The 26,834-nt window shown below is 45.9% G+C and overlaps 1 gene segment (V, D, J or C); it reads left to right on the top strand.

Annotated features, from left to right (window-relative positions):
* Positions 1-402: 402 nt before the first annotated feature.
* On the top strand, positions 403-20,996 carry LOC125148961 (probable non-functional immunoglobulin lambda variable 5-48). The segment is given in 4 exon segments: positions 403-530; positions 645-948; positions 13,354-13,365; positions 20,990-20,996. Coding segments are annotated over 4 exon segments (369 nt in total).
* Positions 20,997-26,834: the final 5,838 nt, after the last annotated feature.

Raw genomic sequence — 26,834 nt, 5'->3', positions numbered from 1 at the left:
TGGTGAGTCACAGAAACCAGCTGGGCTCACGGGGCTTTGGCCATCGTGAAGTCTGTGCCCTGTGACCAGCAGGGGGAGCTGTGGGACTTCCCTGTGGTCCTTACACTGTTGCTCAGCGAGGGCCATTCACTCAAGACTCTGGGCCTGGAGGCAGGGCCCTGTGTGACCTGAGGGGACTTAGGGAGGGGGGGGGGGACCTGAGGGGACTCAGCAGCTGTGTCTCCTCCAGCCTAGCAGAGTCCCCTGAGCAGGGACCTGTGTGTTGCCTCAGCAGGTGCTTCCTCCCAGTCCTATCTCTGGGGTTGAAAGCAACCTCCATTCATCTCATTATGTGGTATGAGATGAGTTCCAGCACAAGGGAGGGGCTGGGCAGTCAGTGGATGGGACCCATTTGCATGGACAGCCCCTCCTGTGGCAGAGGGTGGAGGAGAAAAGGAGGCTTGGGGCAGCCCAGCCCACTGTGGGGACCAGAAGCTGTGCTACCATGGACTGGACTCCTCTCCTCCTCATGCTCCTGTCTCACTGCACAGGTTGGCACAGGCCCGGGGACACAGGGAGCCCCCAAATCTCTATTCCTGTGCTCAGAGTCCTGAGAATTCCTTTTTCCATTTCTAGCTTCATCACCCATGATTATCTGTTTGCAGGTTCCCTGTCCCAGCCTGTGCTGACCCAGCCGCCCTCCCTGTCTACATCTCCGGGAACAACAGCCAGACTCACCTGTACCCTGAGCAGCGGGTTCAGTGTTGGAGGCTACTACATAAATTGGTTCCAGCAGAAGCCAGGGAGCCCTCCCCGGTATCTCCTGTACTACTACTCAGACTCAGATAAGCACCAGGGCCCCGGGGTCCCCAGCCACTTCTCCGGGTCCAAAGATGCCTCGGCCAATGCGGGGCTTCTGCTCATCTCTGGGCCACAGCCTGAGGACGAGGCTGACTATTACTGTGCTACGTATCATGGCAGTGTTACTCACAGTGACTCAGATAACGAGGAAGTGAGATAAAAACCTCTGGGTCCACAGATTTTGTCTCCAAGCCTCTTTTATTGAGAAGCTTCTGTGGAGGATCCTATAGGGGAGAGTCCTCTGTGGTGAGACCTGTCCTTGAGGAGGTTGAAGTGACACACAAGAAATTTAATAGTGAACATATGGGAGTCAACATAGACCTAGAAAGTCAAAAGACACACAGGCAAAATGAGATCTATGTTTTTCTGAATTACATGGAAGGAGGTAGGGGTCTAGTATTCAATGCAAAGAAATGCACTTCACAGACAGAAGAAGAGTAGAGTAGATGTTTCATAAACAATGTGTGCAGGGCCCCTGGGAAACCATGGGACACAGAGGACTGTGACCAAACAGGCTTTGCTGGGTCCCCGTCTGCCCCACCTCGTTCATATCCTACTGCAGTTGTCTGTGGTGCCAGCTGTCTTCCTGGGGCAGCTGCCCCCCCTGAATGTTTCAGTCACTTGAAGAGACATGAAGAGCTTTTCCTGAGTGTATGGGCATCGACTGCTTTTTAACTCATGATAACCTTCATGTCAGTGTGGCCCATCCAGGGGAGGCCTGCCTTGTGCCCTGCAGTTCTGGTAAAAAGTTGCTAAGGCCAAGGTCAAAAGGTTGCTGCCTGTGTTCTCCTCTAGGATTTTGATGGTTTCCCATCTCACATTTAGGCCTTGCATCCATTTTGATTTTATTTTTGTATAGAAAAATAAGTGTAAGAAAGTGGTCCAGTTCTATTCTTCCGCATGTTTCTGTCCAGTTTACCCCATGCCATTTGTTGAAAAGACTGTCTTTTTTCCATTGGATATTCTTTCCTGCTTTGTTGGACATGAACTGGCCATGTATTTGGGTTTTCTATTCTGTTCCATTGATCTCTGTGCCTGTCCTGTGCCAGTACCATACTGTCCTGATGACTCCAGCTCTGTAATCCAGCTTGAAGTCCGGAATCGGAGTCTCTTTAAATAGATGCTATATTATATTCACAGGCTATAAAACACAGACCCTGCTAAATATTTAATGTTACCGAGCTTTTGTGACTCCAGCGTGGCTTTGAGGCTGGTGACCTCAGTGTGATCTCCCTGTTTGCCTGGGTGACAGTCCCATGTTGCTGGACATGTGATGCTGCTGTTCCTGTCCTCATTTACAGCAGCTTCCTTTCTTCAATGAATGCAATTTTGTTCCCTCTGTTCCTTTCTACCCTGATGTCTAATTTGGTATCTGTTCAGACTCTGGTCACTTCATTCAGTACTTGTTTCATCCTATGTAGTTCAAGGTTTATTTTCTCATTTTCTGTTCTGAGGATGGAAATTCATAGCCTGAGGTCCAGTCAATCACCTCCTTGTGTCCCACGTGGGGACACACCCTTCCGTGTCCTGTGCTGTGCCACAGCTGTCCCTTCAGTGTCCCCAACCACCTCTCCCTGTCACAAATTCTGTTCTAGGACTTCCTACAGAGCAAAATCTCTAATGAGCAGCGCTGACAGCAGGCAAAGCCTGGATAAAAAGTCTCTGGGAACATGGAGGGGAGATCACATGATGGCTCCATAGAGGTCCCTGCTGGATGCTCAGGCCCTGCTCTGTCCTCACACCTGCAAAAGCCTCATCTGAATTTGCTGAGTCCTGTCTGTGCTGCTCTAGACGGGCCTCACATCCTCACACTCTGTGTCCTCCTCTGTGAAGGTGTGTGTCCCTAGGCGAGCTCCTGTTCACACTCTACTCCCAGAGGCAGCTTGCGTCCTCTGAGCCTGTCACGGGGACAGATCCCTTCTGCTGTCTGCTCCCTTTGTCCTTTCTTCAGCTCCACAGTGGTTCACAGGCTCCCCTTGGTCAGGTCTGATCACGTCCCTCCTGCTAGTCCCCTGTCCACAGAGGAAGCCCAGTCGGGGAAGGCTCACCAGGACTGCACTTCCGTCCTTCCCTGGAAGATCACTCTCATCTGGTAGAAATACAGTCATCAGGGAAGTGGATGAAGGAGGGGTTTGGGGGGAGCAGGTAAAAAGGAGAGGTTTGCCCAGAGAACCGCGGGAGGTGCTGGGAGATGGTGTCTAGAGGTTTCTGCAGGCCACGTGCTCCCAGCTGGGCAGCCCTCCACTGACGGTAGGCCCAAAGACTGGGCTTTTTACTTTCTGTGGGGACTGGGAAAGACTGTTCTCTCTGGGCCTGGCAGAGTCCCCTGCACAGGGGCCTGTGTGTAGTCCCAGGAACTGCTTCCTCCGGGCCCACTCATGGGGGAAACAGCTGCATAAGGCAGGCTCCCTTTCCAAGGGCTTCAGACATGGTGAAGGCACATGGGGGAGAGGCAGGGGTGGTCTCAGTTGCATGTGAAGCCTCTCTGAGAAGGCCACAGGTAGCAGAGAAGAGAGGCCTGGGACATCCCAGTCCCAGCCCTGTGGCCTAATAAGGGTCTGTGTCATTTTGGCCTGGACCCATGTCCCCCTTATGCTCCTCTGTCACTGCGCAGGTAAGGACAGACCTCAGCACTCTAGGGTTGGCCTCCAGCCTGAGTCAGAATCCTCTGGCTCACATCCTCCAGTGTCTACACTCTGTCCCTTCTCCTCATTCTGATGTGTCTGTGTTTATACTTCCCTGTCCCTGCCTGTGCTGACCCAGCTGCTCTCCCTCTCCGCATCTCCAGAAACAATTGCCAGACTCAGCTGAACCCTGAGCAGGGACAGGAGTGTTGGTGGTTATAACATCTTCTGGTACCAGCAGGAGGCAGGGAGCCCTCTCCGGTCTTCCTGTTCTACTACTTAGACTCATACAAGCAGCTGGGACCTGGGGTCTCCAGTCATATCTCTGGATCCAAAGATGTCTCCACTAATACAGAAATTTTGCCCATGTCTGGGCTGCAGCTTGAGGACGAGGTGACTATTACTGTGCTACAGCTCATGGCAGTGGGAACGGCTATCGTTACTCACAGCGTCTCAGATAAGGAGGAAGTGATGTAAGACCCCTGGATCCAAAGACCTTGGCTTCAGCCTCTTTTCATTGAGAAACTTATGTGGAGGCACAAGCAGGGGTTACATAACTTCAGGAAGATCTGTCCTTGAACAGAGGAAAGAGACATACCCAGGTTATGCCTGCAACATGGGACAGCACAGGGCATCCCAGGAAGACACTGACATTGACGTAACACAGCCCAACTTCAAGTCCCCATGGGGTCTGGATGATAAACAGGAATAAATACTGCATCTGTAACTGAACGTGCTACCCAGCAAACATTCATCCACACATCAGTTCCACCATCTCATTCCATAAAGTGTGACCTTGTGTCACTACTGATGCATCCACAGCTGACATATTGACAATAACCCTGGTCATAGACACAGTCTCCTCTCTCTGAATCAGCTACACTTGAACTTGGACCAGACTCTACAGACTCTTCTTGATAACACTGCCCACACCCTCCCTTCTTTTCTCCTCTCTGCTCCCTCATCTCTCAGGCTTAGGCCTTCAGTCTCTCCATCTGGCTCTTCAGGTAGGAACTCCGTCTCCATGTTAGGATTTCAGAGGGAACTGGAAACTATCTTGCTGTAGTTTCCAGTCTCCAGAGCCCAACACTAGGGAGGAGAATGACCAGAAGATAGAGCTGTGTGAATCCCCTCATATTCTCCTTCCTGCTTCTGTCACTTGACAAGGCCCGGACTTCAGATTGCGGGAAGCGTTAAAAGGTCTGCTCTCAAAGGAGCCACAATTGCCTAATAAATCCTCCTCCAGTAGAAATGGTTTTAAGACACTGACTTTTAAATGAAAAATCCTGGGCCCTCAGATGGACAGCCATCCCTCAGTGTGTGGAGAAGCCTTAAGAGGATTTAAGGGCAACTTGTTCTCATTTTTGGTCACATATGCGCATGCACGCGCCCATGTACAAACACACACACACGCACGCACACATACACACAGAACTCCCTCCTGAGTGTATATTGTCCTGGACTCTGCAATTTCTGGGCTTCTTTGTCTCTCCAGAAGTCATGGTCAACCTGAGCTCACCCAGCCATTCTCAGTAAAACAGCCTCCAGGAGGCAGAACCCCAACCAGCATGAAACCCAGTGACATGGAGTGTAACTGAGGTCCTGTCACCAGGGCAGGATGTGCCCTGATCAACTGCTTTCTGGGACAAGTTTATGCTCAGGAATCCCAGGGCAAGTCTCCATCCGTTGGGCAGTTCACCCCCCAACCATCTCTGGGCTCCAGTCACTGCCTGAGGCTGATCAGTAGATTGATTCTGAGACAGCAGAGTCAGTGCTGCTCCCATGGAGCTCAAGGCTCATGAGGACATAACACAGGCCCTCCCTGTGCTCTCAGGGATGGCTTCACTCCCCCAGACACTCCAGTGAACCTCCAGCCAGAAGGGACCTGTACTGAAAAGTCTGTCCCAACTGAGGGCCACAGGGACTGTGACTTCAGGGACACAGTGCTCCTTATCTCCACCTCACCTGGAGTCACATGTGGGATCTTCGAAAGAATTTTCTGGGTCAAATTGGTCTTGGGTAATAGAAATTTATTCCTCTAGTCACCGGAAGCTGAGTTATTACTCTATTCTGAACTTGCTGGACACAAGATACAGTGACTATTGTTCTACCCACCCCTGAGATGAGTCTGACCCCTAAGCATCCATCCTGGAAGCTCTGTGTGTTAATTCCATCATTGAGGTGGGTCTGAAGTTCACAGGAACTAGCTCTTCATGGTGTTTACCTGGGCACCGCGTTGGGCTTTCCTACTCCTACATGCAGGACAAGACCTAGTGTACAAAACTCACAATTAAAATAATAATAATAAAAATAATAATAAGTGAAGTGATTTAGAAACAAGTTTATAGACCTCTATTCATCCGAGAACCAAAAGTCATATCATTTCATTATTTTTTCATCCATCTTTTTTCAACTACTATTTCAGTCCATATTGTCTCAGCAATAAGCACGAATCTGTGAAAATACACTGGTGATTAAATACCTGCATCTTCCCGTTGACAGTGTCGTTGAGTTTAAATATTCTTACTGAGCTGAATGTTGTATAAAATCACCCACGTTCATTTTGAGGTAACAGTTGTCCAAATGGTGACAGACACATGAAGCCTGAGATGAGGTCCCCGTCAGAGCACCCGCGGCTGTCACTCCTTCCCTCCTGGAGCTTCCTGCAGGTTTGCCCTTCGTGCTCTGAGGTCAGGGCCACACTCGGGCTCCTGCAGACTTGGGTCTGTGTGCTGGGGGACAGATCCTAGGAGGGAAGCAGTAACCACAGTGTGTGGAGAACTGTTGTTTCACGGAGGTGGAAGTAGTGACAGACAACGAAGATGGTCAGTGTAACCCCCCTAGGAAGGCACACGAGGGCGTCTACCCACAACCTGGAGAAAAGGGCTCCCTGTATCCTCAGTGCTGAGGGAGCTTCTGGGAAAGAGAACTCTGAGCCCAGAGAGGAACCAGGGAAGAGGGAAGAAATCAGCCTCCTGCACAGAACTGGCCATGCGTCATTGTGGACCGTCGCTGCTCTGGCCCTGATCCTCATCTGTGTGGTTGTGCCAGAGTCACCACCTCAGTCCTGCCCCATCAACAGCCAAGGGAACCATGGACGGACTCACTACGTGGAGCCTGAGTAGAGCAAAGTGTACCCTGAGGTGATGGGAGGTCACATAGTGGGCATCCGGCCTGGCCTGAAGGAATGGGACAGTGGACAGAGCAGTGGGGAGGCAGGAGCTCTCTTTGATGGGCTCTGGTCGCCATGTCACATAACACTGTGTCCAGGCTGGACACCAGGGGGTGCTCCTCACTTGTGTCTGAGGAGTCAGGGATGGTCAGAGCTGGGAGTTTCCACCTGCCACTGCCTGTGCCCTCTGATCATGGGTCACAGCTGTGACGTTCCCACTCCTAGCTCTACATAGCACCTCTCTTGCTCACCCCCTGGACATCCTCAGGCAGAGGCACCTAAAGCAGGACCAGTTAGGGGGCAGAGAGCTGGGGTCTCATTTGCATGGATGGGCCCTCTGGAAAGGAGATATTAGGGGGGGCTCTTCAGCAGTGGGACCACAAAAGGCAGGATCAGTGATGACCCCCACCATGGCCTGGTCACCTGTCTTGCTCACCCTCCTCACTCTCTGCGCAGGTAACTGTATGCAGGGACGGGGAAAGGGTCCTGGGAGGACACATGGGCCCTGATCCCCCTCTTGCCTCCAGATCCCAGCAACCCCCTCTCTTTGTCTCTCCCACTTATAGGCTCCTGGGAAGACGTTGGGCCCTGTCTGTGCTGACTCAGCCAGCCTCATTGTTTGTCTGGGTCCCTGGCCCAGACAGTCACCATCTCCTGCACTGGAAGTGCCAACAACATCGTATTCTTAATTTTTTTTTATGTTTATTTATTTTTGATAGACACAGAGAGACAGAGAACAAGTGGGGGAGAGACAGAGACAGAGGGAGACACAGAATCTGAAGCAGGATCCAGGCTCCAAGCTGTCAGCACCGAGCCCGACGTGGGGCTTGAACCCACAATCCGCGAGATCATGACCTGAGCCGAGGTCGGACGCTTAACCGACTGAGCCACCCAGGTGCCCCAACAACATCGGTATTCTTGGTGTGAGCCGGTACCAACAGCTCCCAAGAAAGCCTGCCTCAAACTCCTCATCTATGATAATAGCAAACGACTATCAGGGGACTGTGACTGATTTTCTGGCTGCAGGTCTGATGACTCAGACTCTCTGACCATCACTGGGCTCCAGGCTGAGGACGAGGCTGATTATTACTGCCAGTCTTTTGACTACTGTATCAGTGTTCATCCAGTGCTCCAGGCCTGTGGGGAAGTGAGATAAAAACCTGTCCCACAGCAATGGGACTTGCCATCCAACCCTGACTTTTTGGCCAAGTCAGCTGTTTCTTTGTTTGTTTGATATAAACTGGGGTCTGAGACCCGCTCCAGGGAATATGTGTGTCTACAAAGTCTTTCCACATTCTTTTAAATTTCAGCTTGAAGCCTGTGCTTGGAAGCAATATCTTGTGATTTTTTTTCAAATTTAGCATATAGTCCAGGATGTCACTGGCAGGCTGCCCTAAGGGTAGAGTCCGTGACAGGTCAGGGCAGAAATAGGGACACCAAATCCAGCTCGGTCTGAGTCAGGACACATCAGGAGTGTTCAATATGTGTCCTGGTAACAACAGCTACCGCGAATGTGCTCCCAAATACTCATCTATTATGATGGTTAGACCCTCTAGGGACCCTGCCCCTCCCTGCCCCTCCTGGGATAGCATCTCGGGCTCACACAGAGCCCCAGGCCCATGAGAACTGAAAGCAGAACCCCTTTCTCATCTGCTGGGAGGGCGAGGCCCCAGCAGCTGCTCAGGTTCAGCCTGTGACTTTTGCTTCTGATGCTCCTGCTGCTGCCGCTGCCATGGGCCCAGGAACACACAGCAGCGCCACCTGGGAGTGAGGGCTCTGCCTTTCCTTAAGCCCCTTCCTAGACAAAGGGACTCAACGGACACAGAAAGCTCATCTCGCCCATTAGGTTGAGACACAGGTCTCTTTTCACGAAAGTTCATGGACTGGGGTCCAGTGTGCCCCTTTCCCACCTGACCTCTCAGGATCTAGCATCTCCATCTTTGGCCATTTACCTATTTCTGGAAGTTTCCAGACCTGTGTAATCCTCTTATTAATCTTCACTAGGAATGCCTGTTCTTTTTGCTCTTTGGAGTGATTTCTTCTGTCACTGTTGCACTAGCCCTGGAGTATCTATGGGTGAATTGTGTTTTGCGGTCTTTTGAAATGAGTTCCTGTCCGTTCCCATCAGTGCTGAGATCCAACCAGTGATTTTTGTTATTCACTTGCATTGCTAATACTTACTTGCAGAAGGATGTTGAATGATAATGGTGTTTAGGTCTCGTTAGCTTATTCACCTTGTAGAAATGTCCTTCCCACCCTAACCCCATTAGGTAATTTCCTGGCTGTGGGACTGAGTTCTATGTGTGTGGGAGAGAGTGTCTTATCACAGTATAAATGTCTCTGTTGCCATTTTATGTGTTTTCTATCAGGACTTTTCTTTCAATTTTGTAAAGGATCTTTTGTGTTCTAGTGAGATAATGATTTTCATCTGTTGCTTTACAAATACGATGTCTTAGAGGATTTATCAACGTATAATTCCACTCTATGTTTGCAATAAATCACATATGGTCCCAATGTAAGACTATTTTAGTATGATAATGGAATCTCACTGCTGATATTTTACTTAGAGGATTTGCTTCCATATTTTATAATTTCCACAATTTTCATTTTTCTGTATTTTATATATCAAGTGTATGGATCATTGCGACAGTTCTTTCTATAGTAATTTAAATTGTCCTTTGTTATTCATGATATATATATATACATATATATGTATACATATATTGTGTGTGTGTGTGTATATATATATATATATATATATATATATTTGTTTGATATATATCAAATGAAACTATGGTCCCTGAAACTTGTTGGTGTTTTTCATGAAGTTAACCACATCTTACACATTTTTTGTGGAAGAGTTCCTAATAATGTTGTCTATTTTATTCTAAGGAAAGTGGTCTGTTTTTCATTTTTTTAATGGAACCATTTTTACTTCCTAGTAAAGTACGCTTTTAAATTATTCTTATTAGACGTTAACAGTATGATTTTTTCACTTTTGATTTTTGTCCACATGCCATTTCTCATTCCCATACTTGTGTATTATCCATTTTCATGCAACGGTTAGTAAGTGAATTGTTCCCTCATTTAAAAACCTCATTTTGCAGTACGGATTAGATTTATATACAGATTATGATTCCGGGACACTAGGGGGCGCTGTGCCTGACAAGAGAGCAGGGACTGATGCCCACCTCTCCCATACATGGGAAGAGCCTGAGCCTGCTTCAGTGGGACTGGGAGCAATGACCCCACCCATGTGTGACTCTTCTGCACTGTGACTCCTCTAACCCATGGAGAAACCAGATGCTGGTCCTACGTCAGCCCTTCGGAAACCTGGTCATCTATTCCTTCTCTCTCTCTAGAACCATCACCAGCACAGAGTGACACAGGGACCAGCATGGGGAATGGCAGCCCCTATTCGCATGAATGACTCCGTTCGCAAGAATGAAAGGAAAAAAAGGAATGGGATCCTGTCCCCAGTCCCCAGGGTGGCCCTCAGGAGGCTGTGCTGTCATATTTCCGATACGGCTCCATGTTAATTTGCAAAATACAATGCATATGAGAACACTCCTTGCTACCCAAGTGCAGCTCAGAGAGGAGCTCCTGCACTCACTTGCAGAAGGTGGTCCCCCCCCCCCGACTGAGCCCCACCCTATTCACTATTCCAGAACTGCCATCTGCTCCTACTCTGGAATCCAGAGCAGCAGGAGCTGCAAAGTCAGCACAATTACCGTCCCTGCCCAGGTGACCAAATGTCAGGGAGGGCAGGTGGGGACGGGAATCTTCTGATGGGAAGAGAGGCTGTAGGGTGTCCTGAGAGGAGTGAGGAGGTGGAAGTCCTTCAAACTGGGAGACACAAGGTAAGTGACAGATGACAGCTTGTTCAGCTCACAAGGGCATCTCTGACCTGAGAGTAGCCTGAGCTGTGACTGGATCAATCTTCTTGCAGGTTCTCTGTGCCCGTCCAGCTTCTTCATGCCCTCAGCCCTTCCTTTCACCATATTCTGCAGGCTCTTCAGACAGCTCTCCTGCGGAGGGGCAGGGGCTCTGTGTGGTGAGTGTGGGATGAACCAGGCAGAGGGGGTCCTTTCTCTCTGCCTTAGAGGTTCCTCCCTCCCCCTTCACTTCCTTGTTTCACCTTCTCTCCTCTCCAGGGCATCCCCAAATCTTTGAGCTCCGTCCCATCTGGTGACTGACCCATTTCCTTTCACTCTAATCACTTGTCATCCCTAGGTGGGACAGACCCACGTATCTCAGGAAGGACTGATGATATTTGGCAACCTCCTCTCCTAAGGATTCACATAAGTGGTCTCCATGACCCCTCAACATGAAATACCCTGAACTTTTGTCTGTGCACATGTCATACCCTACTGACACCTACATATTTTAGATATTAACATACATTTCAAATACGATCTTGTATTTGAAAATTGCACTTTATTGGTCTTTTACTTACAGAGGACAAATACTGAATGATTTCTATAACTTGTTAAATTGTAATTGAAGATGTCTCAGTAATGCAGCACATGAGTCAATAAAATAAAAGTACAATTATCTGGGAATAACTTGTAATTTAAAATTTATAGGTAACTAAGTGCATAATCCCACTGTAAATATAAAAGAAAAGATGAGGGGCGCCTGGGTGGCTCAGTCGGTTAAGCGGCCGACTTCGGCTCAGGTCATGATCTCGCGGCCAGTGAGTTCGAGCCCTGCGTCAGGCTCTGTGCTGACAGCTCAGAGCCTGGAGCCTGTTTCAGATTCTGTGTCTCCCTCTCTCTCTGACCCTCCCCCGTTCATGCTCTGTCTCTCTCTCTGTCTCAAAAGTAAATAAACGTGAAAAAAAATTTAAAAAAAAGAAAAGAAAAGAAAAGATGAATAATTGGAGTGGAATACGTTTTTTGTCTCCACCTTGAAATAATCCAATAGTCCAAGGTGGGTGTCAAAGCTAGAGGGCTTCTTTTAGATGATGTTGATCTAAGAGAAGAGGAATAAGGGTTCAGAGAGGAAGTGTGGGGAGATGCTGGAGGCTGAAGGAAGGAGTGAGAACTGGTCAGCCAGCAGAGAGGCGCTGGGTGCTGGGAGGTCTGGTGTCCTCTCCCAGGGGCCAAACCCTGAGGAAGCAGAGTTCTGGAAGCAGAGGTCTCCTCTCAGTCCTGATAGAACCACTGGGTCAGGAACACAGGAGCCAGGAACACAGAGCCAGCTCCTCCCTGACCCTCCGTGTTACTCCCCCATTGTACCCGTCAGAGAATAGTTGGTGCTTACGAAATCTATGTTTCACAAATAGCTAAAAAGTTCTGGAACATAGAAATGAAGTGTTTCTCAAACTTGAAAGGAAGTAAAGCTTTAGAATTTTCAGTTTCCATCATAAGTGGAGATGGCCTGGGTTCTATCTGGTTATTTACCTCCTCGTGTGCACAGTGTCTGCCATGTGAGATTGCTCATTTCATGGTCATGGAGGCAGAGCGCCACTTTCTCATTCCCTCCTGCTTCATTACTTGTTCCTACTGTTCCCACATCGGAAACAAACTCTTATTATAACCCTAAATGCTATCTATGTAGCATCTCCTACAAAAGTTCAAGTAGTAATTCTCTGGACTAATCAGGTGGCTTTCTCTACGCCAACATTGAAGAAGCCCATAAGGATACTACAAAATTACTCCACTCAGGACAGCATCAAAAAGAACAAGACATTTAGGAGTGAACTGAACCAAATGGCCAAAAGCCTTGGAATCGGAAAGCTACAAAAGATTGATGAACATATTAAACAGACTTACATATATGGGAAGACAGCACGTCCATAAGATGGATGACTTAATATTGTGAAGATATAACCAACACCATCCAAATCCATCTCCACATTCAGTGATGTCTCGCCAAGTGCTTACTGCCCCCAGTATAATCCAAAGAGGTCTACTGCTCACCCCCTCTGGTTCTTTGTTTGGAAAGATGTTGGATAAATGTCTGTTCTTTGGACTGAGATGTTAAACACCCAACCCTCATGAATTCCATGGAGTGCTGAACAAAAAATCTTGGTTAGGGTCTAATGCATGTAGAGCAATAGGTCATTACTACTCCAACATTTTCAGTGAAAGAGAAGTGGAGAACCCCTCAGAAGGGAAGAGGGCTCCATTTATATTAACATTTTGTTTATGCCAGTACTCATACTGAATAAAATTATAAAACTAATATATCAGAGCGTCAAATTTGTAAGCATTTGTCAGGCTAAAGTTCAAGGGAAATTTGAACCCAGAAAAGTTATCAGGAACAGAAGACACATTTATCTGACAGCATTCTATCCTCATGGCAAAGACAAGCATCAGAAGTCCTTGCGGTGTGGGTTGAAGGGACCTAGCAGGAGAATCTAAACCCACAACAACAATGGTCAAACTGGAAGGCAAGTCCAAGTAGAATTATTTTGAGGCGTGAACCACCTTGGAACTCTAAGAACTTTAAGTCTTTCATTAGGTTCAAGATGACACTAGACTGGTTATGACCCCAGGCACCTCGAAGAGGCAAACTCTGATGTCAGGTAATACCTGGTAGCATTAACACTGTGCAATCGATACACCATGTATTTAACCACATGGAGGTCATTAGTGACCCGGAAAAAATACAACCAGTCCTAAAAAAGCACAGAGGGCACCTCTTCATCCCTCTGCACTCGTCAATGGCACCATTCTAGATCCAACTGCAAAAGTCTGGACACCATTCCAGGGGTGTTGGGAGGTGTCAGAAGGACTAGACCACTTAGTGTCTAAGCCCAGCAGGTGGCACTGTGGGACCTGTCCTGTTTGGCCAGGCTTCTGGAGCTGACCAACTAGGGAACCACTCTAATAATTCTCGCACACTCGTCAGGCAGTGTCCTCACGGCAGTGTGACCCTGCAGGGACCCACATGAGCCCTCAGCTCTGACTCCCTCACTCCCATGTTTCATCCTCCAACCCCAAGGAGTCAATGCCCAGGTGGTGTTCAGGAAGGGACAGGTAATCCCACACCTGGAGAAGTTTGCATAATGAAAAACTCACCTGCAATATTCTCTGGTTTTAGAGCAAGGGACCCCTGGGGAGGGGAGGATGGGAATTCCAGCAACATGTCCTCAGCCAGCAGAACTTGGGGCTTCCTTGGCCTGTCCTGATTTCTTTCTTTACCTCCTCTCACAGACAGGGAGTTACCTTTAGGGCTGAAGAGAAAAGATGCTGGGTTGGCAGGTAGGGGAGCAACCTCCCCTGAAAGTATTCGCGTGGCTTTCTTTCCATCATCTGTGCATGGCTGGTCATCACCCCCCATTCTTTCTCACCTTGTAGCCTCCAGCTTTCCTTCAAGGGCCTCTGTCAGACTGTGCTACTTTGTCATCCAGGGCATCTGGGTCCTTGATAGGGGCAAAAAGAAAAAAATATATATATATATATATATGATATTTATTATAAATAAATATTACATATTACAAAAGTATGTATAATATATAAGCAATATATAAACACATATTTTAAATATGTGTAATACGTTATATTGAATTATTACATGTGTAACTGTATTATATAGCTATTAAATATAGGTATCTTGTATGATATAAAACACTATAGATTACATATACACATTATACGTATGTTCCATGTTGCAATTTATATATCACATATTATAATTTATATATTTAAGTAATAGAACTTAGAGAGACAGGGAGAGGAAAATGAAGTTGCTGTCTCGGAACTAAGCTGAGTTCTTTCCACCCAGAGTGAAATTTAGAGACTCTGCCAGGTGTGTGGTCTCACGGGGAAACTGGATTTGCAGCAAAATAATGAGATCATGAGGAATAACTTGCAAAGCCTTGAGTCTCAGAGCAGGAGTGAGCGGGTTCCTTTTATTCAGTCATCCGGATCGATATTCAGAAAGGGGACTTTGTCACCCTGCGAAAGGTGGCCATCGTGTCGCACGGGCACACTTCGAAAACAGGACCGTACCTGCATCCTAGGTTATGTCCGTGCAGCTTGCGCTCCTCCTCGTGTGGAGACTGACATTATAAGGAAGCAGAAGTAACCTTCTCGCGAGGGGAAGGGGCCAGGGGCCTGCTCCCAGAGCCAGTATAAACTGGAGGAGGTTTGGGCTCCTGACCTGGGGGAAGGAATGCAGGGCCTTGCTTCCTCTGACACAGCGCTGGGAGTTTGCCCTCTGCCTTGTGGTCTCTGATGTGGTGAAGCACTTTCCTGGCCTGGTGGAGATTGTTAACCTTTGTATTCCCTTTGTTCCCTTAAAAACCCTTGATTACTGATGTGTTGTTGCATTTATTTGTAACTCTGACTCATGTTAAAAGCCACTAGGGATTAGCTGGATCTTTCTGTCCCTTCCAACTTCGTGAGGGACTCCAGGGCCCTGGGTTCTTCTCCCACATCCAGTTTTCCAATCTTTCCTGAAACACAGGCCTTCCCAGCAGGGAAGGATTTTCTGACTTGGGGTGCCTTAAGAATATCTGAGAGTTTCTTGGGTTGGCTCAGGGCTCCCTTCAAGGTCAGGGATTCCGGCTGATTAGTGTGACTCCCCAGTTTATTATGATAAATAAAGAATAAATTCATTAGTTTTCAAACTGCCACGATTTCAGTCGCTATTTCTAAGCAATATGATATTGGTCATTTACTTCTATATTACATGGTGACTTATGGAAGCTGACATTGTATTTTTCAGATGTGTCAATTGCCCTTTTTGATTCTTCCTTTTGTCTTAAGTTCTAGATACTCCTTATATTTTACATTTGGTGCATATAAAATTGTATCCTTTTTTTCCCAGTGTATCAAGGATTCCTTTGATAAATAGACACAAATTGATTAGGTAGGAACCTTTGGGTAATATAAGTTGGGCTGTCAAATACAGAGAAGGAGAAAGGCAAACAGCAACCATGCACATCATATGAAACAGACGGTGTACCACAATTCTGAAATGAATAGAAAATCATATTTTATTTCACACTGTGTTGAGCACTGATCTTACACTTGCGGAAATTACTTTAATGTGGGTTGAATGAAAGAATGAATGAATGAATTGAATGAATGAATGAACGAATGAATGGTGCAGACTAAGCCCTCAGTCAAGGAGTTACAGCAACACCCCCATCCTTCCTATGGGGGAGGAAAGGCATCCTTCAGCCCTGGTTGTCTGTGATGTTTCCACACCTGTCTAAATCATGGTTGCCATGTGACGCGGGGACAGCAGACCCCTCACCTGCCCTCCACCTGCTCTCCCACCTGACCTCACCTGTGTCAGTCAGGGCATCTCTGTCTCTCTGGGCATCACCCTCCTTCCACAAGACCCTCTGGAACATCCCTCCATCTCCCATAGCTGAGGGTCCACTCTGTCACCTCCCTGTGTCCCACCGGGGGACATGTGTCATTCCCCCTTCCCTGTTTCCTCTGTTGTCATCTTTCTCCAGCTGATCCCCAGTGACATCTTCCAGGTCTCCTTGTCCCAAGTTCTGTCCTAGGATTTGCTGTGGAGCTAAATCTCTAATGAGTGGCATTGACCAGAGGCACAGCTGGGATTAAAAGTCTGAGACAAATGGAGGGAGTCGCAGGGATCCCAGCAGTGATCCCTGTGGAGAATGAAATTCTCATTAAAAATAAGGAAATACGCAAGAGGATATCCATGCCAAGTTCTCACAGGAGAAGGAAGGAAGGCAGGAAAGAGGAAGATTCTCTCATCAATGGTTCCCTCAGATTTTCTCTATCTTTCCAGATCGTTTTCCTGAGGTCATATTCCTGACCTGCAGCTCCCTCTCCAGTGACCTCATCCCCTCCTTTCCCAAGACCACCATGCAGTCCATGCTTCTGTGACCCAGGACCCCTGGACTGGCCTTGGCTGTCACTGATAGACCTCTAGGCCTGGGGACAGGAAGGCGAGGGAAGGAGCTGAGGAGTAGCAGCTTTGGGTCTCAGCTCCTGTATCTACCAGCTTAAGAAGAATGGATAGGGGCGCCTGGGTGGCGCAGTCGGTTAAGCGTCCGACTTCAGCCAGGTCACGATCTCGCGGTCCGTGAGTTCGAGCCCCGCGTCAGGCTCTGGGCTGATGGCTCAGAGCCTGGAGCCTGTTTCCGATTCTGTGTCTCCCTCTCTCTCTGCCCCTCCCCCGTTCATGCTCTGTCTCTCTCTGTCCCAAAAATAAATAAACGTTGAAAAAAAAAAAGAAGAAGAATGGATAAATTCACATTTGTTAAAAGAGTTCTTCCCTCCATGGGGCCCAGAGCACCCCGGGTGACCTCTCCTCTCCCTCCCTTTCTCCACACGATCCAGCCACAGGGGTCTCAGGCACACACCATGTTCTCCTGAGATATCTTGGGGTGCAGGCTAAACCTTCCTAAGGACTCTGTATTGCACGAGCATTTATGGCAGCCTTTGCCTGGGAGGAGCTGGACCCTCTGCTGTGACCACCAGCCATAATGACACCTGCCCAATGTCCTATACCCATTTCATTAATTGTCAGACCCTTGCATTCCGACTCTCCTGAAGTTTGAAATCACTTGCATACACACTGACTGTACCTGTCAGTGGCTTCTGGATCTGAATAACTTCTTCCCAGTTTCTTACGCAACGTATCAGAACTCTCAGGGAAATTAAAAACAGAAAAGGCAACAAAATGACGATGATAACACAGACACTTTGTCTGGTCATCCACGTGTAAGTATCAGAGCCTATCTAGCTGGCTTTTGTTCTCTTCACAAAGGCACATCAAATTAGTTAGTTTTCAGAGTGCAGGCACCATCCTGGCTGGTGGACAGTCCTCCACAATATGTACTCTGTATCTCCAGGGGTCAGAGCCGAGGCCCTCCCTTCCCTCCAGGCTCCTGTGCTCAGGGCTGACTGAGTCGCTGTGTGTCTCCGCTGGCCTGGCACACTGGCTGGGTACCTGCCCTTCAGGTGTGATGTCAGGAGATGGCAATTAGCCCTGGGAGGAGCTTTGGGTGTCAGGTTAGCAAACCTCCCAGTGGGGCTTGTGAGGGTAAGGAGGAAGTGCCACCATTGCTACAAAATGCTGAGCCTGCTCTCGGTAAGGTGGGGGAAGTAGATCCCTCAGGTGTGAGTTTCCCACAGCTGCCACCACCAGGGCCCAATGGGCACCCCTGTGGCTGGCGTCCCGAGCCCCCAAGGCACTGACTGTGTCCTATTCTCCTCTCCTCATCAGTGATCCCAGTAGTAGGAAGGCAGTGGGGTACCAGGAGCAGGATCTCCCTCATGTGTGCACAAAGGAAGTCAACCCCATGGGTCTTTCCAGGAGGAAGTCCTGTCGTTAGTGACAGCTTGGACAAATCTGCAGGACATTGCCTTACGTGAAATAAGCCCAGCGGAGAAAGATAAATACTGTGCAATCTCATTTACGTGTGGAATCTGCAGGAAGAAAACAAATTTTTTAATTGCTATAACTTGTTAGTGATGGAGAGCACATATAAGGGTGGCAAGGGTATTTGTTTGACTATAGCTTCTTAAATATAATTTTGATTTACAACTTTTAGTTAATAATTATGAAAATACAGGGGCGCCTCGGTGGCTCAGTCGGTTAAGCGGCCGACTTCGGCTCAGGTCATGATCTCGCGGTCCGTGAGTTCGAGCCCCGCGTTGGGCTCTGTGCTGACAGCTCAGAGCCTGAAGCCTGTTTCAGATTCTGTGTCTCCCTCTCTCTGACGCTCCCCCGTTCATGCTCTGTCTCTCTCTCTGTCTCAAAAATAAATAAACGTTAAAAAAAATTTTTTTTTAAATTACAAAAATACACATAACATAAATTTACTAGTTTAATCATTCTCAGAGACGCTAAGTGTATTTGCAGTGTTATGTAACCGTCACAACTATCCATTTCTAGGACCTTTTCATCATTCCCAAAGGTAACAGTGCACCAGCAGGGGAATGGGTAACCTGGAATGGCAGCAGAACCAGGGCCCAGGACCCCGTGCCAACGCAGGAAGCAGCAGAGTAAAGAGGGCAGCTCCTGCAGCGGGTCTTGGCAGGTGTGCCCTGACCCAGGTGAAAGCGTCCTTTGGGCTGCGTTTCTTACCCCAGATTGACCATGTGGATGCACGCTGCCCACCATGGCATGAGTATCAATGTGTCCCATTGCACGGGGTCCGGCATTTCCAGCTGTCTCTCCCAAAATGTGTCAGGAAACACCAGTGAGAACCTGAGGATCTCATCTGGGGCATCTGCGGTATGATTCACGCACATTCCTGGCTGAATCCCCTTCAAAATCCACGTTAGCTCTCTTCCAGAGACCGTGCAAAGTCCTTGTTTTCAGCCTACATCCTCCCTGGTGGTCAAGGGGAACTTGCATTTATTTCTGGTCTCTTTTTTTCCTGTGGCATCTATCTATGTGTCTCATTCTACACCAGTACCACACTGTTTTCATGACTACAAAATTTGAAAGCAGAAAGTATGATGACTCCAGCTTTGTCGTTTGTGGGAGATGCAGGAGAGAAGCCTCAAAGGAAAAGACTTCAAAAGGGAAGGGCTGGAGAAGATGCAAGGCTTTAGGACATGTTTACATAGCTGAACGTGTCCAAGGTGGATCCTCCTTCACATCGGACCCTTCCTAGTGATACAGAAACCAGTTAACTGGAAATTCAACCTTGAAAAGCTAGACCATTAGATTGAGTAACACACTTGCTTAGCTGACTTTATGTACATAGTCTTTAGCAGTTATCCTAATAAAAAGAAGCTTCATTCTAGAGTTGGGGCCTCATTCCGACTCGAGTATGAGGACCTTCACTTAACGGCACTTTGTTTGCGGACTCACCTTTTGTGACTCTGGCCGTACACCCTGCAACAGTTCTTTCCCAAGATTGCTTTGGCCCCTGGAGGCTTTTCTGACTCGATACAAACTTCAGGACTTTTTTTCTATTTCTGTGAAAAAATGTCATTGGACTTTTCACAGAAATTGTATTTAATGTATAGATTGATTTGGGTAGCATGGACATTTTAAAGTTACTTTTGTTGTGAAAAGCACCGGATTTAGGAATTACCTGGAGGTTACGTGTGAGGTATGAGGATGTGTCTAAGATAACACCCGTGCCTGTGGGTAAGAATCTGGATGGATGATGACGGTCCAAAATAAAATGGAGATGTATGTTTTAGCCATAAGTTAAAGAAAGTGATATGTGTATTTTTTTCTTTTTTTATTCACTGATTTATTTTTTTAATTTAAAAATATTGACTGAGCGCCAGCTAAGTATCAACAAGCTCCACATAGTGTGCTATGAGGAACAAACAGAATTGTGAGGTCATGGACATCTGTTGGGTTTTCATCTAATTCACTATGAAAGACAGTGATCAGATGTTTTATGTGAAGTTCAGAGAGAAACAGTAAGCATTTGTAGGAATAGGACATACAGTTCTATGTTAAGTGAGAGTGGTTGGCTAGAAGTGTGTATATATATATGTATATCCGTATCTAATATTTTATGTAAGTAATTTGTGTTTCATATGTATGATCACACACACACACACATATATATATACTTAAGTGTATATATATATATATATACTTAAGTGTATATATATATATATACTTAAATATATATATACTTATGTATATATATACTTAATATATATATACTTATACTTATATATATACTTAATATATATATACTTAATATATATATACTTATATATATATACTTAATATATAAACTTAATATATTTATACTTATACTTATATAAATATATACTTAATATATATATATACTTATATATATATATACTTAAATATATATATATACTTAAGGGTATATATATATATATATATATATAAGTGAGAGTGGTTGGCTAGAAGTGTGTATATATGTATATCCGTATCTAATATTTTATGTAAGTAATTTGTGTTTCATATGTATGATCTCACACACACACACACACACACACACACATATATATATACACTTAAGTGTATATATATACTTAAATATATATATATATACTTAAGTGTATATATATATATACTTAAATATATATACTTACATATATATATACTTAATATATATGTATACTTATATATATATACTTAATATATATATACTTAATATATATATACTTAATATATATATACTTATACTTATATATATTCTTAATATATATATACTTTTATATATATATTAAATATATATATATACTTAAGTATATATATATACTTAAATATATATACACTTAAGTGTATATATATATATATACTTAAATATATATATATATACTTAAGTACATATATATATACACTTAAATATATATATATACTTAAGTGTATATATACATATACTTTTTTATATATATATATATATATATATATACTTAAATCATACACACACACACAAGGTCAGGGCACAGGGTTATAGGGAATGAACTGCAAGAGTGGGAAATGTCCTGAGTTGAGAGAGAGATTGGCTGTCCCCTCAGGCCTCCCACATAGACGCTGTGGAGGGGCTTATGTGCCCTCTGCCCTTGTGCTCACTGGGCTCAGGTCACATTCTCCCTGATAGTCTGTAGGGGTCTAAGCTGGAAACCCAGGCCTGGGGTCCTACATTGTGCCCTCTGCTCTGTGCTCACTGCAGCCCAGGAGAGGCCTCCCAGCCCCAACTCACATCCAGCTTTCCCCAAATTCAGTTCCGGCACCCCAGGGGATGGAATGACTTGCATGAAGGGTTCCACTCTGCTTTCCCAGGAGGGGAGCGAGAGGTTTGTGCAGGTGTCTCACTTGTGTGCTCAGAAGCAGAACCTGGTGCATATCCTCCATGGCATGGACCCCTCTTCACTTATTTGCAAACCACCCTTGTATGGATGCCGTGCTAACTGATCTGGATGATTCCCATTTTAATAAGAGGCTGTCTAAATAAGCATAATTTATTTTTCTTTAGCACTCTACCAAGTAATTACAGATTTCATTTTTTTAATTTTTATTTTCCAATATCTGTTATCCCCTTGTCATTTTTAAACTGTGTATACTTTTGAAGATTCCATTTTTGTCCAAAACTTTAGCCAGTGACTCTTCCATTCTGTTATGAAAATTATTATGTGATTGTTAGACAATTTTTTCTGGTTTTTGTATCATACATTTTTGCTTTCCTTGTGGTAGGGAGGTGGGCTGTTTCTCTTTTCTCTTCTTTCTTATCCCTCGTGGCTGGCAGGTGCTTACTGTCTCCTTCCCCCTCTTTTCCCATCACTGAGGTGTTTCCAGAGCTTCTCTCCCAACTTTCTCGCCCACCTGCTCACAACAGTGCATCTGAGACCTCCTATCTCCCTCCTGCTTGCCCTGAATGCCCATCCTGTGGTCAGTGTCAGGTCTCCCCGCACGCTGTCCTGTGTCTTCACACTCAGGGGACTTTCTGTTCTGAGGGTGGTTCAGGCTGCTGCTAACTTTCTCCTTCTCTCTTCACAGATGTTTCTGGAACTGACTTCTCTTTCCACTAAAGCTCATGACTTGTGGCGTGAGCGTGCGAGCATTTACTTTTGCATTTGCATTTACTTCCTCATTTATTTCACTTCCATGTTGTGTGAAGATGATGCACGGTCTGTCTCATGTGTTAAAAGAGTCTGAGTCTTGTGTAGTTTCTTCTGCCTTCTTAATCATGCAGGTGTTTTTAAGAGCTGTCATGGATATTTCACCTCAGCTACCCGGAAATTCTCATGAAAATTTTGTTTAAATGTGAAAAAATCATATCAAAAGGGAACCTCCTTTAAGGAATACTTCTTAAATTAATTACTGTTTTTATTTTTTACTGGATTCTAACATTGATGTAAGGAGTAAAAACGATCAAATATATTTAGTTTATATGTATTGGCAATTTCTTATTAATACATTCAATAAATGTGACTAAAACCACAGGTAAAGAGTCGGGAGAATAAGCCAGGTTTTCTTGTTAAGGGATGAAATGTATCAGGTCCAAGTGTCACAGAACCACCATGAGTTCACTCCTTGGTGAGTCACAGGGGGAGAGGCTGCACTAGATGTCACACAAAGGAATCTTGATCTGCAGCCAATAAGGAGATCAGGGGAGTAACTTCCAAAGCTGTGACTCCCTGATGGAGGGGAGTGGGTTCCTTTGATTCAGGGTTAGGATGGAGACCCAGAAGAGGGAGTTTTGTCATCCCACGTAAGGTGGCACCAGGTTGTGCAGGGGTCCTGAGAGCACGGGCCTGTGTGTGTATCCTGTGAGGTGTTAGCTGAAGCTTGTGCTCCTCCGAGAGTGGAGATTGAACATCATCCTGAGGCGGAGGTCCCTGGAGGACACGCCGGGGTCCATCTGAGCAGGTGGAGTTGGTGGAGGATGTAACTGGTCTAGGCTGCCAAGCCTGTCCTGCTGTTTGCCTCTGAAACAGAAGGTTGACTTTCCTGTGAAAAAAGAAGGGGTGTCAGTGCAGGTCCTGCTGGGGACAGTTTTAACCTCGTTAACCCTTTGGGGCGCGGTTTGAACCCTGCAAAAACAACTCAAGAATGTGCTTTAGGTCAGCTTTACTTTTGAAACAACACTGGGTGTGACACCACTGAGTTCTTGTCTCTGATGTGGTCAGACTGTTTCCTGACCTCGTAGAGACTTAGTTTTCGCATTCCCTTTGTTCCCTTAAAATCTTCTATGACCAGGTTGTTGTATTTATTTGTTCCAACGCTTCCTAGAAAGTTCTGCAAGATGTGTACTGGGCAAGTAGAGCCTGCAGGGTATGGATTCCAGAAAACAGCTGGGGGCTTAAATTATTGCTTTTGGGTCAGGAAAGCTGTCTCCTCTTTTTCTGTCTCTATTTTTCTTTTGTTTTGGTTTTGTTCTAGGGACCTCCAAACTTTCTGCTTATAGAAAGCTCAAGGTATTTAGATTAAAAATATTGCACTGATAAGAAAATTCAGTGAAGTCACCAGAAATATAAATTAAAGTTTCTATTAATTATTTCAATAATCTTTAAATAATAATGATACTTTTTCATAAGTTAAAAATAATGAAGGGAGGAGGCTCCTGGGTGGCTCAGTCAGTTATTAAACATTCAACTTTGGCTCAGGTCATGATCTCATCGTTCCCAAGTTTGAGCCCCGCCTTGGGCTCTGTGCTGACAGCTCAGAGCCTGGAGCCTGTTTCAGATTCTGTGTCTACCTGTCTCTATGCCCCTCCTCCACTTGCACTCTGTCTCTCTGTGTCTGTATCTGTCTCTCTCTCAAAAATAAATAAACATTAAAACCTTTTTAAAATTTTTTTTTAATGTTTGTTTTTGACAGAGAGAGAGAGCGAGCGAGAGCGAGAGAGCGACAGAGCATGAGCGGGGGAGGGGCAGAGAAAGAGGGAGACACAGAATCCAAAGCAGGCTCCAGGCTCTGAGCTGTCAGCACAGAGCCCGACACGAGGCTCGAACTCACGGACCGTGAGATCATGACCTGAGCCGAAGTCGGACGCTCAACCCACTGAGCCACCCAGGTGCCCCAATTAACATTAACACTGTAAAAAAAATAATGAAGGGATGCCTGGGTCACTCATCTGTTAAGTGACTGACTGCTTATTTCATCTTATGTTAGGATCACGGTCGTGAGATCGAGCCCCAGGTCAGGCTGTTGCCAAGCATGGAGCCTGCTTGAGATGCTCCCTCTCCTTCTCCCTCTGCCCCTCCCCTGCAGTCACTCTCTCTCTCTCCATTCCTCTCTCTCAAAAAAATCATAATGAAAATGATTTTAATATTATTACCAACAAAATGAAAGTGCTAATGTTACTGGACAAAGAACCAGTTCCAAAGTCGGGTTCTGCTATAGTCACTGAAAAATCAGTGCTGGAGAGACGAGTGAAGGTGAGAAAGGAAGCCGGCAACCTGGGAAGACTATGGACAGATGTCTCAAAACCCATCTTTCTTGTCCAGGTGAAGCCAGAGGGTTCACCACGGGAAGGTGTCAAAATGGTAGGGGCTCTGTGCAGGAGAAGCAGGTGCCCAGACCATGAACCATATGAAGACATGACTCTGCACACACTTACTGACATCTGCTGTTTGACTTATCCTCTGGGAGCCTTTGGTCCTTCACTCCTCAAGGCCAGTGGTCTGCAAATCTGAAGGAAAGTAGGCTAGTTCTGCTATAGGCCCAAAAACTTTGGTCAGCAAATGAAGAATGCATAAGCTTGAAGCAAGTTTTATTTTAAGAATAGTGGGAGTGCTGGTGCGCATGGGTGGCTCCGTTAAGCGTCTGGCTCTTTATTTCTGCTCGGGTCATGATCTCATGGTTTGTGATCTCATGGTTTTCACATTGGGCTCTGTTCTGACAGGGTGGAGACTGCTTTGGATTCTCTCTCTCTTTCTCTCTGTCCCTTCCCTACCTCTGAAAATAAATGTAAAACATTGTTTTCAAATCTTAAAAAAAGACCAGTGGGAGCGCTATTACAGTAAGAACAAATATCTTGAGATGTGTGCAATCTGTATATTACAGGGAATTGTAAAACTCCCTGAAGAATGTGAAAGCCCGTGTGAAAAAAGTGGTGAACATATTGTTGTTGTCTTTAAGAAGAAAACAAAATATAAACATTGTAACAGTTCACAGGTGAGCTCCTGCAAGTTATCTTCTAGCTTCTGTTTCCAATTTGAGGTCTGGATGGGAGATACATTCTAACTTCAAGGAAATCGAGAAAAGTCTGACTATGTACTGTGGCGGGGAAAGACATAACAATGGATTACAGAGAGGGATGGGAGAAATGGAGGATCACAGAGTGGCTGAGCTAGGGACTCCCTAGAGGGAGTCTCATAAATTCAGAGCGAGAACAGTCAGCACGGCCACGTGCACCTGCAGCCACAGGCAGCTGGGGAGGAAGTGGCATAGTGGGTTCTGTGGGGGCTGTTAGCGAGGCAAGCAAGACTAATGTCGATGGTTACAAAGAATACATTATGATGATAAGGATGATCCGTGATTTTAAAGTAAGTGAGGAGGAACAGGGAGTCTAAGGAAATGAAAAAACCAAGCAGGGTATTTCCCAGTACAGTGAATCAGGGTCCAGGTTGTTGGAGATAACAGGCCATGGGGGTCCTTATCCAGCAGTGGAAGAAGAATCTGTAATAAAGGCAAGGGTCCATTGATACACCTTATTTATATACAGTGTTCTTTTTATATCGGTCCTAATGTGCAGAGCAATTTTAAAATAGGCTTAAAGGTAATAGATACATCACTGCATCAGAAGAAAACTATGAACTGCCAAGAAAATACCAATAAGTACATGAAAACCCAGAGTAGGGTGCAAGGGCAGAAAATACTTTCCCCACCAGCATTGTGTTTTCATGTACAGACCGATGGGAGAGGCCAGGGGCTGTCCCCTGGGATTGAGGGAACCTCTCAGGAGACCCTCACAAAACAACAGCTGCAACACGTTTGGCACAACAGTAACATGTAAGAGAATCTGTAAGGGAGACCCATGCCAGCTGTAATGATGGGTGAACTTATAGGTCAGTCTGGGTAATTACATGCTGAATGTCGGTTTTTAGATAATCCTAGATTGTTAATCACCCAAGGCACCTGCCAGAAGCCAACTCACTGCCAGATTATGTGGAATATCTGTAGAGGTGACAAGTAGACGTGAGGAATGAGACCCGAACACCTTGGTTCTGTCCTTAATCCCTTGTATCTGAACAAAATCTCCTGTTTGGCAGCTGGTTTCCAGCACGTGTGGGCTCAGGGAATGTGTTCCTCAAGCCTCCAGATGGGATCCTCACAAGGACTTTTTCTACCAACGCTGGTAGTCGCTCCAGAGCAAAGTTTCTTTCCTTTTCCCCAAGTTATTAGAAGCACTGGCATATTTGGCCAACTTCAAAGGCAATGACTACGAGAGAAGACCACAGAGGGTTCAGGAGCATTGTAGCAAATGGAGAGCACCCGGCCCATGACTCATATGTAGTATGAGCTGACTGACTGGGAAATCTGATACTCAGTGTCTATACTATAAGAGAAGATGTGTACCATTTCTCCAGAGTAATGACAAAAATAAAATCTAATAGTGAAAACCAATAAACCAGAAACAGAATTTATTTCAGATCAATTGTCAAACTTCTGTACATTTGAGCAGTACAAAATAAATACACAAATAAATGTGTATGAGAAAGGAAGGAAAGAAAAAAGGATGGAAGGAAGTAGGGAAGAAGGGAGGGAGGAAGGAAGGAAGGGAGGGGGGAAGGAAGGAAGGAAGGAAGGAAGGAAGGAAGGAAAAAAGGAAGGAAGGAAGGAAGGAAGGAAGGAAG

Source organism: Prionailurus viverrinus, chromosome D3 (genome assembly GCF_022837055.1).
Source record: "Prionailurus viverrinus isolate Anna chromosome D3, UM_Priviv_1.0, whole genome shotgun sequence".
Taxonomy (NCBI): domain Eukaryota; kingdom Metazoa; phylum Chordata; class Mammalia; order Carnivora; family Felidae; genus Prionailurus; species Prionailurus viverrinus.
Note: the sequence above shows the minus strand (reverse complement) of the source record. Positions and strands in the feature narration are given on the sequence as shown.